Genomic DNA, 17,526 nt, shown 5'->3' on the forward strand with positions numbered 1-17,526 from the left:
TATCAAAATCAAAAACTAAATCAACTCCTAGGATAAAAGCTGAAGTTGTGGTGTGTGCGATGCCATCATCGCGAGCTCTTCCCTCTGCTTGCGGAAGTACCTGAAACCAAAACTGAAACTGTAAGCACGAAGCTTAGTGAGCTCCCCCAAACTACCACATACCATACAATAACATATCAAGCACATACTGGGGCCTTGCCCCCTCCATCGAACCGATGTCCGAAGCTGACTGACTGGGACCTTGTCCCCTACATCGGACCGAAGTCCGAAGCTAACTGACTGGGGCCTTGCCCCCTCCATCGAACCGAAGTCCGAAGCTGACATCGAACCGAAGTCCGAAGCTGACTGGGACCTTGTCCCCTACATCGAACCAAAGTCCGAAGCTGACTGGGACCTTGTCCCCTACATCGAACCGAAGTCCGAAGCTGACTGGGACCTTGTCCCCTACATCGGACTGAAGTCCGAAGCTGACTGAACATAGCATAAACATATCACTAGCATGAACACACATAAATCCTGTCTAAGCCACGAAGGCATCAAACATGCTAACTACTGCATCGGATCAAAATCCGGATACTACTGCTAGCTAAACGGGCCGGCATTGTGGCCTTAGACCCGTTCCTACTGGAAGGAAACTCACCTCGTGAACTGGCTGCTGAGTGAATGGCTCTGAGGGCTAACTGCTGCTGCTCCGGTATCTCCCCGGCTACAAGTCCATAAACACACTCAATCAAATACTAAACACTGCACTGGGTAAAATGACTCTTTTACCCTTCGTCAAAGTCAACTCTCGGTCAAAGTCAACCCACAGTTGACCTGACTCGCCGAGTTGGGCCGCCAACTCGCCGAGTCCCTATTCTCACTCCTCGACCCTACTCGCTGCTACTCGTCGAGTATGGCATCGACTCGACGAGTACCCTCTCGATCCAAGAACTCAGACAATCTTCATCCGACTCGCCGAGTCATATGAACAACTCGACGAGTTGTTCTTGAGCTTAAGAAGATTGCCTTGGACTCGCCGAGTTGTATGAACAACTCGCCGAGTCCCTCCATTACTGAGTCTACCCTCAAACTCGCTGAGTCCACTCCACTACTCACTGGTCCCACTCGACACCGCTCAAAAGGAAGAAATCGGGGACTCGCGACTCGACTCGCCGAGTCGTTCTTCCGACTCGCCGAGTCGTTCTTCCGACTCGCCGAGTCACAGCCATGCAACTATTCTACACTCGATTCTGCTCGAATCCATTACATACAAATGATAGATCTGAGTCCAATAAGCTGATTTACCACGTAAGGTTTCCAACTTTACGTGTACAAACACATGAAAAAGGGAATAAAGGCTAAAAAGGCACTTAAAAGGGTAGATCTAGGGTTATGATGCAAAATAGCTCCATAAAGGCAATAGATCTGGGCTCTACAACTCCTAAATGAACAGATCTAAGAATATCTCGGCATAATAGGGCTTCCATATCAACATAAGGCTTGAGAAAAGCGTCAACTAGATCTAGAGGGGGTTTTAAAGCATAAAAGGGAAGGAAATACGAAGAATACCTCAAAGAAATCTTGTTTTCCCTTGAATCTCTGCTCTACAATTCTTCTCCTTGCTCCTTTCTTCTTCTCCTTCTTCAAGCCTTCATAAATGCACACAAGATCACTTAAAACACTCAAGATCGAATTAGAGTTTTCTCACAGCTTCTGAGGGTGAAGGAGGTGAGATTGGGGGCTATAAGGTGGCTTAAATAGTGGGCAACCCGGGGATTTAGGGTTTCTCCCAGACAGACAGACTCGCCGAGTCCAGAATATGGACTCGCCGAGTCGCCAGCTAACACGTGCTCGAAATCCCATCCCTACTCGGCGAGTCAGGCTATGAACTCGCCGAGTCCCTCTTGCAAAACTTCAAAATATATACTAAGGAATCATCATACAGGAGACGGGTCGTTACAATTCTCCCCCACTTATCTCAGACTTCGTCCTCGAAGTCTGCTACGGCTGAATCTGCAAATATCTCTGGGTAGTGCTCTCTCATCTCCTCCTCAGCCTCCCACGTCCATTCAGACCCCTTCCGGTGCTGCCACTGCACCTTCACTAACTGAATTTCCTTGTTCCTCAAGGTCCTGGTCTTTCGGTCCAGAATCACGACCGGCCTCTCAATATAATTCAGGCTGCTATCAACCTGAATATCCTCTAGGGGAACGACTGCTGACTCATCCACCAAACACTTCCTCAACTGAGACACATGGAAAGTGTTGTGGATCTGACTAAGCTCCTCTGGAAGATCTAACCGAGAAGCAACCCGACCCACCCGGGCCAAAACCCTGAAAGGACCAATAAATCTGGGGCCCAACTAGCCCCTCTTCCGGAATCTGATGACACCCTTCCAAGGTGAGACCTTCAGAAGGACCATATCTCCCACCTGGAACTCCAAGTCTGAACGCCTCCTGTCGGCGTAGCTCTTCTGCCGACTCTGCGCAGTCTGCAGTCTACTACGGACCTACTGGATCAACTCGGTCGTCTTGAGCACCACCTTTGTGCTCCCGATGACTCGCTGGCCGACCTCGCCCCAACAAATCGGGGTCCTACACTTCCTCCCATACAGCATCTCAAAAGGAGGTCGATCAATGCTCGCATGATAACTGTTGTTATACGAAAATTCTGCCAACGGAAGATACGTATCCCAACTGCCACCGAAATCTAGAACACATGCCCTAAGCATGTCCTCGAGAGTCTGAATCGTCCTCTCGCTCTACCCGTCCGTCTGAGGGTGGAAAGCGGTGCTGAAATGGAGACGAGTACCCATCTCGTCATGGAACCGCTTCCAGAATCTGGATGTAAAACGGACATCTCGGTCTGACACCACCGATACCAGCACTCCATGACGTGCCACGATCTCCCGCACATAGATATCGGCTAACTTCTCAGCCGATATACTCTCCTGGATCGGGATAAAATGGGCACTCTTCGTCAACCGATCCACTACTACCCATATCGAATCCACTCCTCGTGCGGTCCTAGGAAGCTTGGTGACAAAATCCATGGTGATGTCCTCCCATTTCCACACGGGAATGTCTAACGGCTGCATCTTGCCGTGAGGTCTTTGGTGCTCCGCCTTGACCTTCCTGCAGGTCAGGCATCTCTCAACATACCAGGCGACGTCCCGCTTCATGCAGGGCCACCAATAATCAGGTCGAAGATCTCGATACATCTTCGTCGCCCCTGGGTGGATAGAAAATCGAGACTTATGAGCCTCGTCCATCAACACTTGCCGTACTCCACCCCAGTACGGTACCCACATCCTCCCGTAAAGCGTCAGCAATCCCCGACTGTCATAATCAAACGAGGCTACTCGGCCCACTATCCTCTCACATTTCTGCCTCTCCTCCTTGAGGCCCGCCACCTGAGCCTTCTTGATCCGCTCCAACAACGGAGTGATCACTGTCATCCTCAAACACAGATCTCTGATAGGGGCTGCCGACACTTTGCGGCTTAGGGCGTCGGCCACCACGTTGGCCTTCCCTGGATGGTAAAGGATCTCACAATCATAATCCTTTAGCACATCCAACCACCTCCTCTGCCTCATGTTCAGACTCGGCTGATCCATAAGGTACCTCAAACTCTTGTGATCCGTGTAAATAGTACAACGGACCCCATAAAGGTAATGCCTCCAAATCTTGAGGGCAAACACAACTGCCCCCAGCTCCAAATCATGGGTAGGATAATTAGCCTCGTGAGGCTTCAACTGTCTCGAGGCATAAGCTATCACATGGCCTGGCTGCATCAATACTGCTCACATACCTGTGATCGAGGCATCACAGTAGACTACGAAGTCCTCTACTCCCTCTGGCAAGGTAAGGATCGGAGCCTCGCACAATCTCTGTCTGAGGGTCTCGAACGCTGCCTGCTGCTCAGGCCCCCAATGAAATACCACCGACTTCTTGGTCAGTCGGGTGAGCGGCACTACTATCTTGGAGAAATCCTGAATAAATCTTCGATAATACCCTGCCAACCCTAGGAAGCTCCGAATCTCAGATGGAGACTTCGGGACCTCCCACTGCATCACGGCCTCTATCTTGGCCGGGTCTACCAAAATACCCTTCTGGTTGACGAGGTGACTAAGGAACTGCACCTCGCGCAACCAGAACTCACATTTGGAGAACTTTGCGAAAAGTCTCTCCCTCCACAAAGCCTCCAGCACCTCCCGCAGGTGCTCCTCATGCTGCTCCTGCGTCTTGGAATATACCAAGATATCATCTATGAATACTATCACTGACCGATCCAGCATCGGCCTGCACACGCGATTCATGAGATCCATGAACGCGACTGGAGCATTGGTGAGCCCAAATGGCATCACCACAAACTCATAATGACCATACCTGGTCCTGAAAGCAGTCTTCTGTACATCCTCATCTCTAACCCGCATCTGATGATAACCGGAGCGTAGATCGATCTTGGAGAACCAAGACGCTCCCTGAAGCTGATCAAACAAATCATCTATCCTCGGAAGTGGGTAACGGTTCTTCACCGTTACCTTATTCAACTCCCGATAATCTATACACATACGATGCGACCCATCCTTCTTCCTCACAAACAGGATCGGGGCTCCCCAAGGCGAACTGCTCGGCCGAATGAAACCCTTGTCTAACAGCTCCTGCAGCTGTGTAGACAACTCCTGCATCTCAGGGGGAGCTAGTCGATACGGTGCCTTGGCTATCGGAGCCGCACCAGGAATTAGGTCGATCCTGAACTCAACCTGTCTTTCAGGAGGTATCCCCGGCAAATCCTCGGGAAACACATCCGGGTAGTCTCGTACAATAGGAACATCATCAACTGTCATCTTGCCCTTCTCCCGGGCATCCAAGACGTAAGCTACAAAACCGGCGCAACCCTGCTGAACATAGCGCCTCGCCCTTGCGGCGGAACAAAAGGTCGGTCCTCGCTGTGGCCTCTCGCCCTGAATCACTAACTCTCCCCCACTGGGAGTGCGAACCCTCACTAGCTGAAGCTCACAATCAATCACCGCCCCATTGGGGCTTAGCCAATCCATGCCCACAATAACCTTATTCCCTCGCAGGGGAATAGGTACCAGGTCCACTGAAAACTGCTCATCAAACAACTGAAGAGAACACCCTCTATGCACTCTGTCAACCCTCACGGTCCTATCATCTGCTATCTCAACCTCTAATGGACAATCCAGCTCCCCAGGAGCTCTACTAAATCTCTTGCTAAGAGCAAGCGATACGAATGATCGGGTAGCCCCTGAATCGAACAATACCATAGCAGAAATGCCGTTCACAGAGAACGACCCTAAATAAAACATGCAATCATAAGCAATATTCAAACGATAATAATAAAAAAAAAAGAGATGAAGGGAAGATACGTACCCGTCACCACATCAGGAGTCGCTAGCGCCTCCTCTGCTGTCATCTGAAACGCCCTACTCTTCGCCACTGGCACATCAGCTCGGCCCTGTCGGCCATTTGTAATCCTCAAAGTAGCAGGGGCAGGTGCAGCCACCTTCCCTGCTGCGGCTAAGTTCGGACACTGGGACTTTTTATGTCCCCTCTGATTGCACTGAAAGCAAATCAGATCTGATGCTGCAACGGCAGTAGCAGGAGCCGTACAATCCCTGCTCAAATGTCCAATCCGACCGCACTTGTAGCAGCCGGAACTCCCTGCCTTGCACACTCCCTCGTGCATCTTCCCACACCTACCACATCGTCCGTGGCTCGGCTGTCCCCTGGACCTGTGATCTGAAACCCTGGGCTTTTTGCCCGAACCGCCTGAACCTAAAACCGCCTCCGGTTTCCTCTTCTTCTCCATCTCGAGATCAATCTCCCGAGCCCGAGCCCTAGCAATCATATCTTCCAGCGTTTTACAGCTGGACCGGCTCACAAACTGGCGGATATCGCTCCGCAACATCTCATGATAACGGGCCTTCTTCATTTCCTCATCAGCTACATACTGAGGAACGAGAAGAGCCCTCTCCCTGAACTTGGCGGTGATCTCCGCCACTGTCTCTGTAGTCTGGGTGAGGTCCTGAAACTCCCTAGCTAACTGCTGCACCTCAATAACTGGTGCAAACTCCGCCCTGAACCTGGTAGAGAAATCAGCCCAGGTCATGGCGTCCAATGCTGCATCATCCCCAATGGCATGTCCGACCTCCTCCCACCAATCCCGTGCCCTGTCCTTCAGAAGACAGGATGCCAATCTGACCTTTTCCCCCTCGGGACACCTGCTGGTGCGGAAAGCGTTGGCCACATCCGCCAACCATCTGGTACTCGCTATGGGGTCTCGCACCCCATGATAGTCCGGAGCTCCACATGCCCTGAACTCCGTGAAAGTAAGGGTGCGCGACCCCATCATGGCCGCCACCTCGGCACGGAAGGTGCCCAATCTCTCATCCATCAGCTCTAGAATTCCCTCCTTGATCGAACCGAAGATCACGGGAGTCTGCTCTATAATGATGCGCGTAATCTCCGAAGAAAGAAACTCTCGGGTCTGCTCATCCATGCGCTCATCCCCCGAGCCTGAACCTGATCCCTCCCCGGCACCTCCACTGCCGGCTGCTGGTCTCGAACGCAAATCCACCATTCTGAAACACATCACAACTACATCAGAAAACTGAAATATCTCAAGGGATCACTAATACTACAACTAGCTTCCTGGTATTGTCTCAGCCTTTCTTGATTCGAGTACAGATCCTCTGCTTTCAGTAGTACGGGCCCATACTACCTTCCACATCTATCCGTACTTTCTTCAAGAACTGCCTTGACTCCACCAAGTCACTTCTACTACTACTGATCTCCTCTACTCTCATCCTAGGCTTGCCCTAGGGAAACCTCAGACTCAACTCAACTAGTCCTCAGCTGCTGAAGGTCTCCTTATAATGCTAATTAGCCACCACCTGAACACCATCACATGTGACGAGGATCAGATAATCCTTCAAGTAAAAGACCCGTCCCTATAATGGTTGGACTCAAACAAGAGCTGCGCAATAGGGCCAGTTCCAGCACTCTGGGATTATTCAACCCTGATCACATGTGGTCTGATGTGTTCACCTAATGGCTAACTCCCATCACTCAGAACCCCACAAAGCACGAAGCAAGCAGCATTTGGATAAAGGAAACATACTCAGGCAAAACTATTCTCATAACGAGAAACTGTACTAGCATACAATGCTAAGCTCATACTATCAGGCATAACCTAAACAGGCTATCCTACTGCTATCTACTCAATACTAGCATGCAATACTCATAAAGCTGTAACACATAAAGCAGGCACATAAGGCATCCTTCTAGATCCTTAGTCCTATACTAGCATGATGTTCTACTGAAACTGAAACTGAACACATAACTTGTATGGGTAATTTGGGAGTACTTACTTGAGCTCGGCTGATCGCATGCACCACACCCTTATCTCGTTTAAAAATTTCTTTCTTTCTAAGTGCTTTCAAAATTCTTTAGAAAACATTTTCCTTTTTTTTTAAAAAAATCTTTTTATTTCCCCTTAGTTTGAGTTCAGATACACCCGGAAGTGTATCCGAATCCCTCAAACCAAGGCTCTGATACCAACTTGAAACGACCCAAAAATACGACCCAAAAATTTCATTTTTCAATATAACCAAAAACCATAATCTGAGTGTCATATCATAAAACCATACGTGATGTATCCCAAACATAATAAAAACACTGTGCGAAAAACCGTATCATATCCATGTCATATCAAAATCAAAAACTAAATCAACTCCCAGGATAAAAGCTGAAGTTGTGGTGTGTGCGATGCCATCATCCCGAGCTCTTCCCTCTGCTTGCGGAAGTACCTGAAACCAAAACTGAAACTGTAAGAACGAAGCTTAGTGAGCTCCCCCAAACTACCACATACCATACAATAACATATCAAGCACATACTGGGGCCTTGCCCCCTCCATCGAACCGAAGTCCGAAGCTGACTGACTGGGACCTTGTCCCCTACATCGGACCGAAGTCCGAAGCTAACTGACTGGGGCCTTGCCCCTCCATCGAACCGAAGTCCGAAGCTGACATCGGACCGAAGTCCGAAGCTGACTGGGACCTTGTCCCCTACATCGAACCGAAGTTCGAAGCTGACATCGGACCGAAGTCCGAAGCTGACTGGGACCTTGTCCCCTACATCGAACCGAAGTCCGAAGCTGACATCGGACCGAAGTCCGAAGCTGACTGGGACCTTGTCCCCTACATCGAACCGAAGTCCGAAGCTGACATCGGACCGAAGTCCGAAGCTGACTGGGACCTTGTCCCCTACATCGGACCGAAGTCCGAAGCTGACTGAACATAGCATAAACATATCACTAGCATGAACACACATAAATCCTGTCTAAGCCACGAAGGCATCAAACATGCTAACTACTGCATCGGATCAAAATCCGGATACTACTGCTAGCTAAACGGGCCGGCATTGTGGCCTTAGACCCGTTCCTACTGGAAGGAAACTCACCTCGTGAACTGGCTGCTGAGTGAATGGCTCTGAGGGCTAACTGCTGCTGCTCCGGTATCTCCCTGGCTACAAGTCCATAAACACACTCAATCAAATACTAAACACTGCACTGGGTAAAATGACTCTTTTACCCTTCGTCAAAGTCAACTCTCGGTCAAAGTCAACTCTCGGTCAAAGCCAACCCACAGTTGACCTGACTCGCCAAGTTGGGCCGCCAACTCGCCGAGTCCCTATTCTCACTCCTCGACCCTACTCGCTGCTACTCGTCGAGTATGGCATCGACTCGACGAGTACCCTCTCGATCCAAGAACTCAGACAATCTTCATCCGACTCGCCGAGTCATATGAACAACTCGACGAGTTGTTCTTGAGCTTAAGAAGATTGCCTTGGACTCGCCGAGTTGTATGAACAACTCGCCGAGTCCCTCCATTACTGAGTCTACCCTCAAACTCGCTGAGTCCACTCCACTACTCACTGGTCCCACTCGACACCGCTCAAAAGGAAGAAATCGGGGACTCGCGACTCGACTCGCCGAGTCGTTCTTCCGACTCGCCGAGTCACAGCCATGCAACTATTCTACACTCGATTCTGCTCGAATCCATTACATACAAATGATAGATCTGAGTCCAATAAGCTGATTTACCACGTAAAGTTTCCAACTTTACGTGTACAAACACATGAAAAAGGGAATAAAGGCTAAAAAGGCACTTAAAAGGGTAGATCTAGGGTTATGATGCAAAATAGCTCCATAAAGGCAATAGATCTGGGCTCTACAACTCCTAAATGAACAGATCTAAGGATATCTCGGCATAATAGGGCTTCCATATCAACATAAGGCTTGAGAAAAGCATCAACTAGATCTAGAGGGGGTTTTAAAGCATAAAAGGGAAGGAAATCCGAAGAATACCTCAAAGAACTCTTGTTTTCCCTTGAATCTCTGCTCTACAATTCTTCTCCTTGCTCCTTTCTTCTTCTCCTTCTTCAAGCCTTCACAAATGCACACAAGATCACTTAAAACACTCAAGATCGAATTAGGGTTTTCTCACAGCTTCTGAGGGTGAAGGAGGTGAGATTGGGGGCTATAAGGTGGCTTAAATAATGGGCAACCCGGGGATTTAGGGTTTCTCCCAGACAGACAGACTCGCCGAGTCCAGAATATGGACTCGCCGAGTCGCCAGCTAACACGTGCTCGAAATCCCGTCCCTACTCGGCGAGTCAGGCTATGAACTCGCCGAGTCCCTCTTGCAAAACTTCAAAATAAATACTAAGGAATCATCATACCGGAGACGGGTCGTTACAATTCATCATATAATACTTTCTTTTGAACTCATTATATGATTCAGGAAGTGACTGCAAAACCCAATTCACAGCCAACTCATCTGGGAATGACACACCCAACATTATCAACCTATCAATTTGTGATTTCATTCCTAGAACGTGGGCACACACGGGTTTACCATCTTCATGTTTCATTTCCAATAGGGCTTTAGTGATATTGAACCTATCAATTCTTCGATCTTGTGGGTTGGGGAGAACAATAGGAGGAGGAGGAGGAACTGAAGCATGATTTCTCGTTCCTCGATTGAATCATGGAATACCATCTTCAAGTGGAATGCTTGTTCCATGGGATTTGGGAAGACCATAGTTGTCGAACTTTGACATCTACAAAACGGGAGAAAAACAAATTCAAGTTAGTTGATAGATTGAGTCCTTAGTAAATCACCCAAATGAAATACTAAGGCTAGGACCCAACACAATATTCCACAACTCGGGAGAGGGATGCCGTAACCCTAATTGCAGAATATTTGAAGGTAAGTGAATGACGATTCACTAATTTCCACCACGAAAAACGAAAAAGAAATTTAAGTTTTAAATCTATGAAAACTCCTAGATCCTTTGAGATTCATTGAACTTTCAATGGCATGTTTAAATCTCGATATGCCCTTCTTGTTTGTGACTGGGATGCCGATGATCACAAAGTAGGTGTGAATAACCATGCAAACTTACATGGGGCCCTCACATGTTACAGTCACCTATTCGATGTGCTGGTAAACCACACACACTCCACCGAACTATGACCAACATTGAGTCACCCTTTGCTACCTTTGCTTAGAACTATTTAGTGTGCCGGTAAACCACACACGCTCCACTAACGTCTTCGCAAGGGCACAATGTGTAATTTCATGGAATTGCATCAATTCACTTTGCCTAAGTAACTAAGATTGGGAATTTTATGAAAACATTTAGTTACTTTAATAATTCATTATACTTATAATGGAAGGTTTCGTCCTATCCTACCCGTTCGGCTAACGACCCTCCACTAGTCAAGAGTGCGGTGGGTAAGAGTGGATACCCATTCAATCGTCATTTTATAGGCAATTTCCTTAAACACCCCTTATAGACCAGCTTCGTGAATGAGGCCTACTAACGGTAAGACTGACTTTTATTCATACATATATATAATGTTAGACTTTTAATGTTATATATAGTATAGGGTGTATTTTATACTTTCAAAATACTAGGTGGTCTAATTTAACAATTATACTTTTAATTCAATTAAATTGTAAACCTAAACATTTATGGATTTATTAAACTTCTTTTAATTATACACCTTAATTAATTAATAAAACCATAAGGGTGTGATTTGAACTTTTTCAAAACTATACTAGAGTTTTAGAATTTAACATTCCTAATTAAACTGTTAATCAACTTTTAAATTCCAAAACTTGAGGGCAAGTTTTGAAACCTTTTTTCAAAACATTAGGGTTTCAACTATTTAAATTTCAAAACTACAAAACTATTGGGTTCAAATTTAAACTATAAAACCTAAAGGGCAAAATATGAAACTTTTCATAACAACAAGGATCAAATAACAAATAATCTAAACTAACATTTAATTACATAATTATCCATATTGATTTGTTTAATGATTTCTTGCAAAACAATTTATCAATTTACTCAAAATAATTAATCAATTATCTTATAAGGAAACAATTATCTTATTAATTGATAAATATCTTCAATTAGATCAAAAATGTAGTCAAATATATCATATAATCAGATTAATATTGATCTAAAATGATAAGGTAACTATCCCAATGCAAAAACAGCAAGAAATCCCGAGATAAGCTCTATCTGACGAGTTGACTCATCGAGTCAAGCCTGGACTCGTCAAGTCACCTTGGACTCGGCGAGTCCAGCCTCCAAAACTCCAAAAATCGAATTTTTTTAGATATACAATGCATCAATACAATTGAAACCAAGCTAGGCTCTGATACCACTGATGGGTTTTGATCATAAGACATCCTATGTGCTCATACAAACCCTAATGCTTGGATCTAGGTTTCTCTATTGTACATGCTTTGAATCCAAGACTATAAACCCTAATTCTAGCATATGGAAATCGATATTAACATATAATTAGGTTTATGATATTACCTTGATTGTTATGTAGCAATAACAATCCCAATTCCTCCTTGAATTGACTTTGGAAGGCTTAGAGTCACAAGTGTCACTCCTCTAATGGCTTACAAACACCATAAGCAAGTGGAGAAGGTATAAAGAGAGAGGAGAGGTGTTAGAATTCGTCTCTAGGACTTCTTGGGAAGGGTTGGACGAATTCATGAGCCTTAGGGGGTTTATATAGGTGTATAGATTAGGGTTTTAGTCCTTATCCTTATATAGTTGCTTGCCCACCAAGCAACCATAAGATAAGTCTTAGAAACCCTTATCCTAGTCGAATTCTAAGACATTATCTCCTTAAATTCGTTCACCCTATATTTAAGATAATCCTTACCTTATTTTGTAACTATCACATAATTACAATTCAGCCCCTCTAGTTTAATTAATTACACTTGATCACAAAATTAATTCTTAATTAATTATTGACCAATATTAATTAAACAAATATGATTTCTCCTTTAATATATTATTCTTATAACATATTAATAAATCATAATAACCTCTCTCTCTATTTATTTCTCCAATCAAGTTGCTTTGGTGAAGGCAACCCAAAAGGACCATGCACCATCGGGTCAAGTACATACCAAAATAGTTATGGACTTAGACACTAATCCAACACTTTTGATATTCACTGAATCATATCAATTGCATGTGTAATCTCGGATCATGCTCTCACTTTTGTGATTGGGATGCCGACGATCACAAACAAGATGTGAATAACCATGTAAACCGGCTCGACAACTTCGTTGTCATTTATCATCTCACATTGATGTGCTCGTCAATCACACATGCCCATCAACAATGATAATTTTCGAGATGCCCATCAAATCTCTTTATAGTCCCTATTAGTGTGTCGGTTAACCACACACGCTCCACTAACGACATATAAAGCATGATGTGCATTTTCATGGATTAGCATATCTTTCACATTTTTTATAAAGTAACTAAGAGTTGGATTTTTAAAAATGGTTTAGTTACTTTATGTCATCATACTTATTAGTGAGATTATGTCCTATCAAATCTGTTTTACTAACGACGCTCCACCATACAATAGAGCAGTGGGTAATAGTGGATACCTTATTCTTACAAATCAATTTAAAACCACCCCATTTCTAATTTATAGCCACCCTATTTCTACAAAGCTTTTCACAAACAACCCTAGTTTTGCAAAAAAAAATTATGATCATGAAGTTGACTGGATTTGATGTTTTCCGATAGGTGTTTAGATGAACTTGGAGTCTGTAACTTTTGAATGTGGGATTCATATTTTTCGGTGATGTTATTTAAGTCAACTTGAGGATGAGTGTTGAAGAAAAAACATTTTAACAAGTAGGAGGATTTTGTTTAGGGTATAAGTTTCTAGCCTATATTTAGATTTCAAAACAAGGGCATATACAGACTTGGTGGAATGATTTTCCTACCCTACGGGCTCCTTAGAGGACTTTTTGAGGGTAAACTCTACTGTAAAAGTTAGATGTAAGTCTTTAAACACCTTAGAAGCAAAATCATGACCATTCTTATGGACTATATGGAAATATAGGAACGACGTGATCTTCACACCAATACTAAGGACACGAGTCTGTTAGTTTTAGCCTATGATGTCAAGGCTTTTACCTTTTTTATGGATTAAGAGTAGAGCGAAATCGGGTAGAAATTTGATTTGGAATTCTTGGGTTGAAAACTCATTGTATTATAACATGTAATTCCAATTTCTTGTTGTTTTTAATTGAAGTCTAGCATTTAAAAAAATATATTTCAAAATAAGGGATTAGTTTTAAGTACCTTAACATCAATTCAACATGTGAAACAAGATTCAACATCAATTTGCATATATCAAAATACTGTTGGATTTGAAGGTTTATGTATCTGACAAGTTAACATATAGGTTATGAAGAAGATGATTGTAGTAACTTGAACTCATATTAGATGTTTCAATGCTAACCCGTATGTTTATTTTTCTTTTTATGGTTACATGTATGTAAGTATAAATAGGAATCCTCATCAAATACTCCAAAAGAAAAGGATCTGTCCCTAAGAAATGATTATTACGTAAACTAAAAAAAATCAACACAAGAAATTAAAGCCAAATAAATTTATGGTGGAAGTATTAGCAAAGAAGAAAGCATGGAATATTCATTATTTATAAGCTTCAAGGGGTACATGAAAAAACAAAATGCGCATGCACAACAAAGCCACAAAGGTGCTTATTCTACTTGTAACTTCGTGTGCGACCTTATTTTTATAGTCTCACGTCGAAGAAACAAGATACGATATTAAAACATATAAAATACATATAAGTACCACATTTAGAATACATTTAACATTTGTTTCCATGCATTAAACACAACATGCATGCATGCATGCTGCTGTATATATATCATCTTACGGCTGAAGAATAACACCCAAAGAGTCCAAGTAATCCCCGTACTTTGCATAGAACCCGGAAAACTTACCGCTTGAGACCCCAAGCAAAAAGTCAGTCCCCGGGTTTGTGCCGTATGGCCCATAAGTTCTTAAGTTGGTTTGGAAAGTCAGCGATGTAACCAAGGTGATGCCAGCATATGATCCAACACGTCCACTAATTGTGATGAGGTACTCGTTTTCATTGAAGGTGATCTGGAACCGAAATATAAACATGATGACGGCTATATTATAAAATAAGAGCCTAACTTCGATATGTGCATGTGGCAAATGAATTCAAAGCTTACCGTATGAAACGAGCCACCGGCCTCGCTACCGAATGTTTCAGAATGGCCTGTGCCAGATTGATCCTTGTAAGTGAAGCGGATGAAATCTATAGCTTCTCCACTCCTAATGTCTATCTTGGTAAGACGAGCACCATCAGGTATTATGAATTCCCCCGATTTGGTTCCAGCCTTACCTCCCCAAGGTGCGATCCATACGGTCCTGCCTGCCTGCATACACACACATACATATATATATATATATATATATATATATATATATATATATATATATATATATATATATATATATATATATATATATATATATATATATATATATATATATATATAATAGAATATTACTAAAAGAGTTTGAAAGAATTTTAGCATTGACGAAAGATGTAAGCCTTATAATCCTATATAAACGTGACATTCACAAATATATATGGTGAAAGAGTATACCATTAGTGTATTTTGATCAAGGAAATTTTCCTTCTTGTGGAACTAAGTTGTACATCTAGCCTATTATGTGCTCACTATATATAGACACCCGCTTTATGTTGTATAGTTCAAATGAGGTGACATGCATACCATGACCAGACTATATTTCATGTGATTCACGTTAGCTAGAGATGGTTGTTAGAAATAAATAACATTACATTACATCATATATATGACGTTTTATATAAGCTACAAAGAAAAAAAAAACAATTTTTTTTATAAAAACCGGTAGGTTCCTAAGAAACCTACACTGCACAAGTATTTAATGCATGTTTTGTGCATTGAACGTTTGTATACCGTACGTTTCTTAATAACATATGGCTTTTTTTCGTTTTATTCAAAAACAATGTATCTAATAAATATCCTATTAAACAAGAAAAAAAAACTTCAATATTTGGAGATGCACATTGTTGTTCTTTAGATGCTCTATTTAGATAGATTTTCAAACTTCACACATACAACCTGAAAAAGAAAAAAAAAACAATTTTATATATTCTGGGCCAACGAGCCTTGAAACAATAGCCGGCCCACAAAAGAGTAGCCTAAATATCCCAAACCGTAGTCAACTTCGTGTTGACCGTAAGTTCCTTAATGACTTACGGTTTTGGTGCTAAATTTTAGATAATTGCTATTTTTTGGTTAAAAATAAAAAATATAATCAGAAGATTTGGCTAGGTTTTTGTATTTTTTTCGTTGTATATTTTCTATGCAATAATTATCATCTTATATTTCCTCATGCAATAATTACAAAATAGTTACAAGGAGACAAATGCAGTAATTAGAAGTAGACATCAAACAATAAATACTACCTAACGTTGATATTTGATAAACAAGTGTTCACACTGTGTATCTTTGCTTCTCGTTAATTCCATCATCTTTTTAGGCATTGGTTATACAATCTGAACAACCAGACGTTACGACACTAAATAAAATTAAGGTTAAAATATTAATCGATATTTATTGTAAAAAATAACATTTAACTCTATTAACTATGAGAATTATTTTTACACTAAAATAAAAACTTTATACAAATTAGATATTAAGTGATGCCATATGATAAAAGAGATATCTATTGTTAGAATACTGAAAGTGGAAGTTTAAAGTATTTATATTAACGAAACGAATGTGTTAAAGATCTATGATTTAAAAACTATTGATTTAATCATTTCAGTTTTGATAATGTTGGGTTTTTTAAATAATTATTTTGAAGGCAATGTAATTTCTATATTTATATACTGTTTAATTAAAGGTCAATTTTGATTTAATTTTTTCTTTAAATATTCATATTAATACTTACGTTAAAATCTATCCTATAAAAAAGTATTTATTTTACAAAACATATATATATATATATATATATATATATATATATATATATATATATATATATATATATATATATATATATATATATATATATATATATAAAAGTTTAGTTTCATATGAGACAGTCTAATTTTATAAAACCGTGAGGCGTAATCCTAGCCACTAATTTAATAGATAAAAAAATATTTTTAAAATGCAAAATAATTGAAAATTTTCTTAAATTTATTTTTCAACTATTATTTTCGGAATTTATATTTTCCAAAAAAAATACCAAAAAAGTTAAAATAAAAATATATTTTTTTACACATTCTAATAAAATATTAGAATATTCTATATATCCGACAAATCTAACAGAATATTCTAACATTCTAAAAATTACATTAGAATATTTACAGTGTAATACTCTATTAGAATATTTCACGTATTTAAAAAAAACGGTAATTTTTTATATTTTTTTTAATATTCTTTTATTTTTTTGTTGGTAACTAAAGTTCCGAAAATAATAATTAAAAAAAAAAGAATTTTAGGATTTTTCTTTTTATTTTGCATTTTAAAATTATTTTTAGATTTGGTCTCACGGTTTCACAAAATTAGCATTGTTTCAAATGAACTTGAATATATAACCTTCAAAATTATCAGAATCAACGACGAAATCATAGAAAATCTATATCGATCGAATAGTTGTCGTTGTTAACCCTTCCATATATATATATATATATATATATATATATATATATATATATATATATATATATATATATATATATATATATATATATATATATATATATATATATATATGTATGTATGGAAGGGTTAACAACGACAACTATTCGATCGATGTAGATTTTCTATGATTTCGTCGTTGATTCTGATAATTTTGAAGGTTAGAAGATGATCTTTTGGAAAGAAAATCATACAGATGTTGTAGTTACGTAATTAAAGTAATAAAAAAGTGTAAAAGACAATCTTACCCTTATGATCTTAAATCCAATCCAACGGTCCACTTTTAATTCTCGGGTTCTCGGAAAACTATAAGTTCTCAACTGATCTCAACCATATATATATATATATATATATA

The 17,526-nt window shown here is 41.2% G+C and overlaps 1 protein-coding gene across 1 annotated transcript; it reads right to left on the reverse strand.

Annotated features, from left to right (window-relative positions):
* Window positions 1-14,038: 14,038 nt before the first annotated feature.
* On the reverse strand, window positions 14,039-15,221 carry LOC111891021 (mannose/glucose-specific lectin). Its single transcript, XM_023887109.3, has 3 exons — window positions 15,081-15,221; window positions 14,640-14,846; window positions 14,039-14,547 (listed from the first exon to the last, which is right to left on the reverse strand). Exons 1-3 carry the CDS (start codon window positions 15,081-15,083, stop codon window positions 14,314-14,316), a joined length of 444 nt encoding a protein of 147 aa, XP_023742877.1. The 5' UTR covers window positions 15,084-15,221; the 3' UTR covers window positions 14,039-14,313.
* Between the last annotated feature and the right edge of the window lie 2,305 nt (window positions 15,222-17,526).

The sequence above is a fragment of the Lactuca sativa genome, chromosome 7, assembly GCF_002870075.4.
Source record: "Lactuca sativa cultivar Salinas chromosome 7, Lsat_Salinas_v11, whole genome shotgun sequence".
Taxonomy (NCBI): domain Eukaryota; kingdom Viridiplantae; phylum Streptophyta; class Magnoliopsida; order Asterales; family Asteraceae; genus Lactuca; species Lactuca sativa.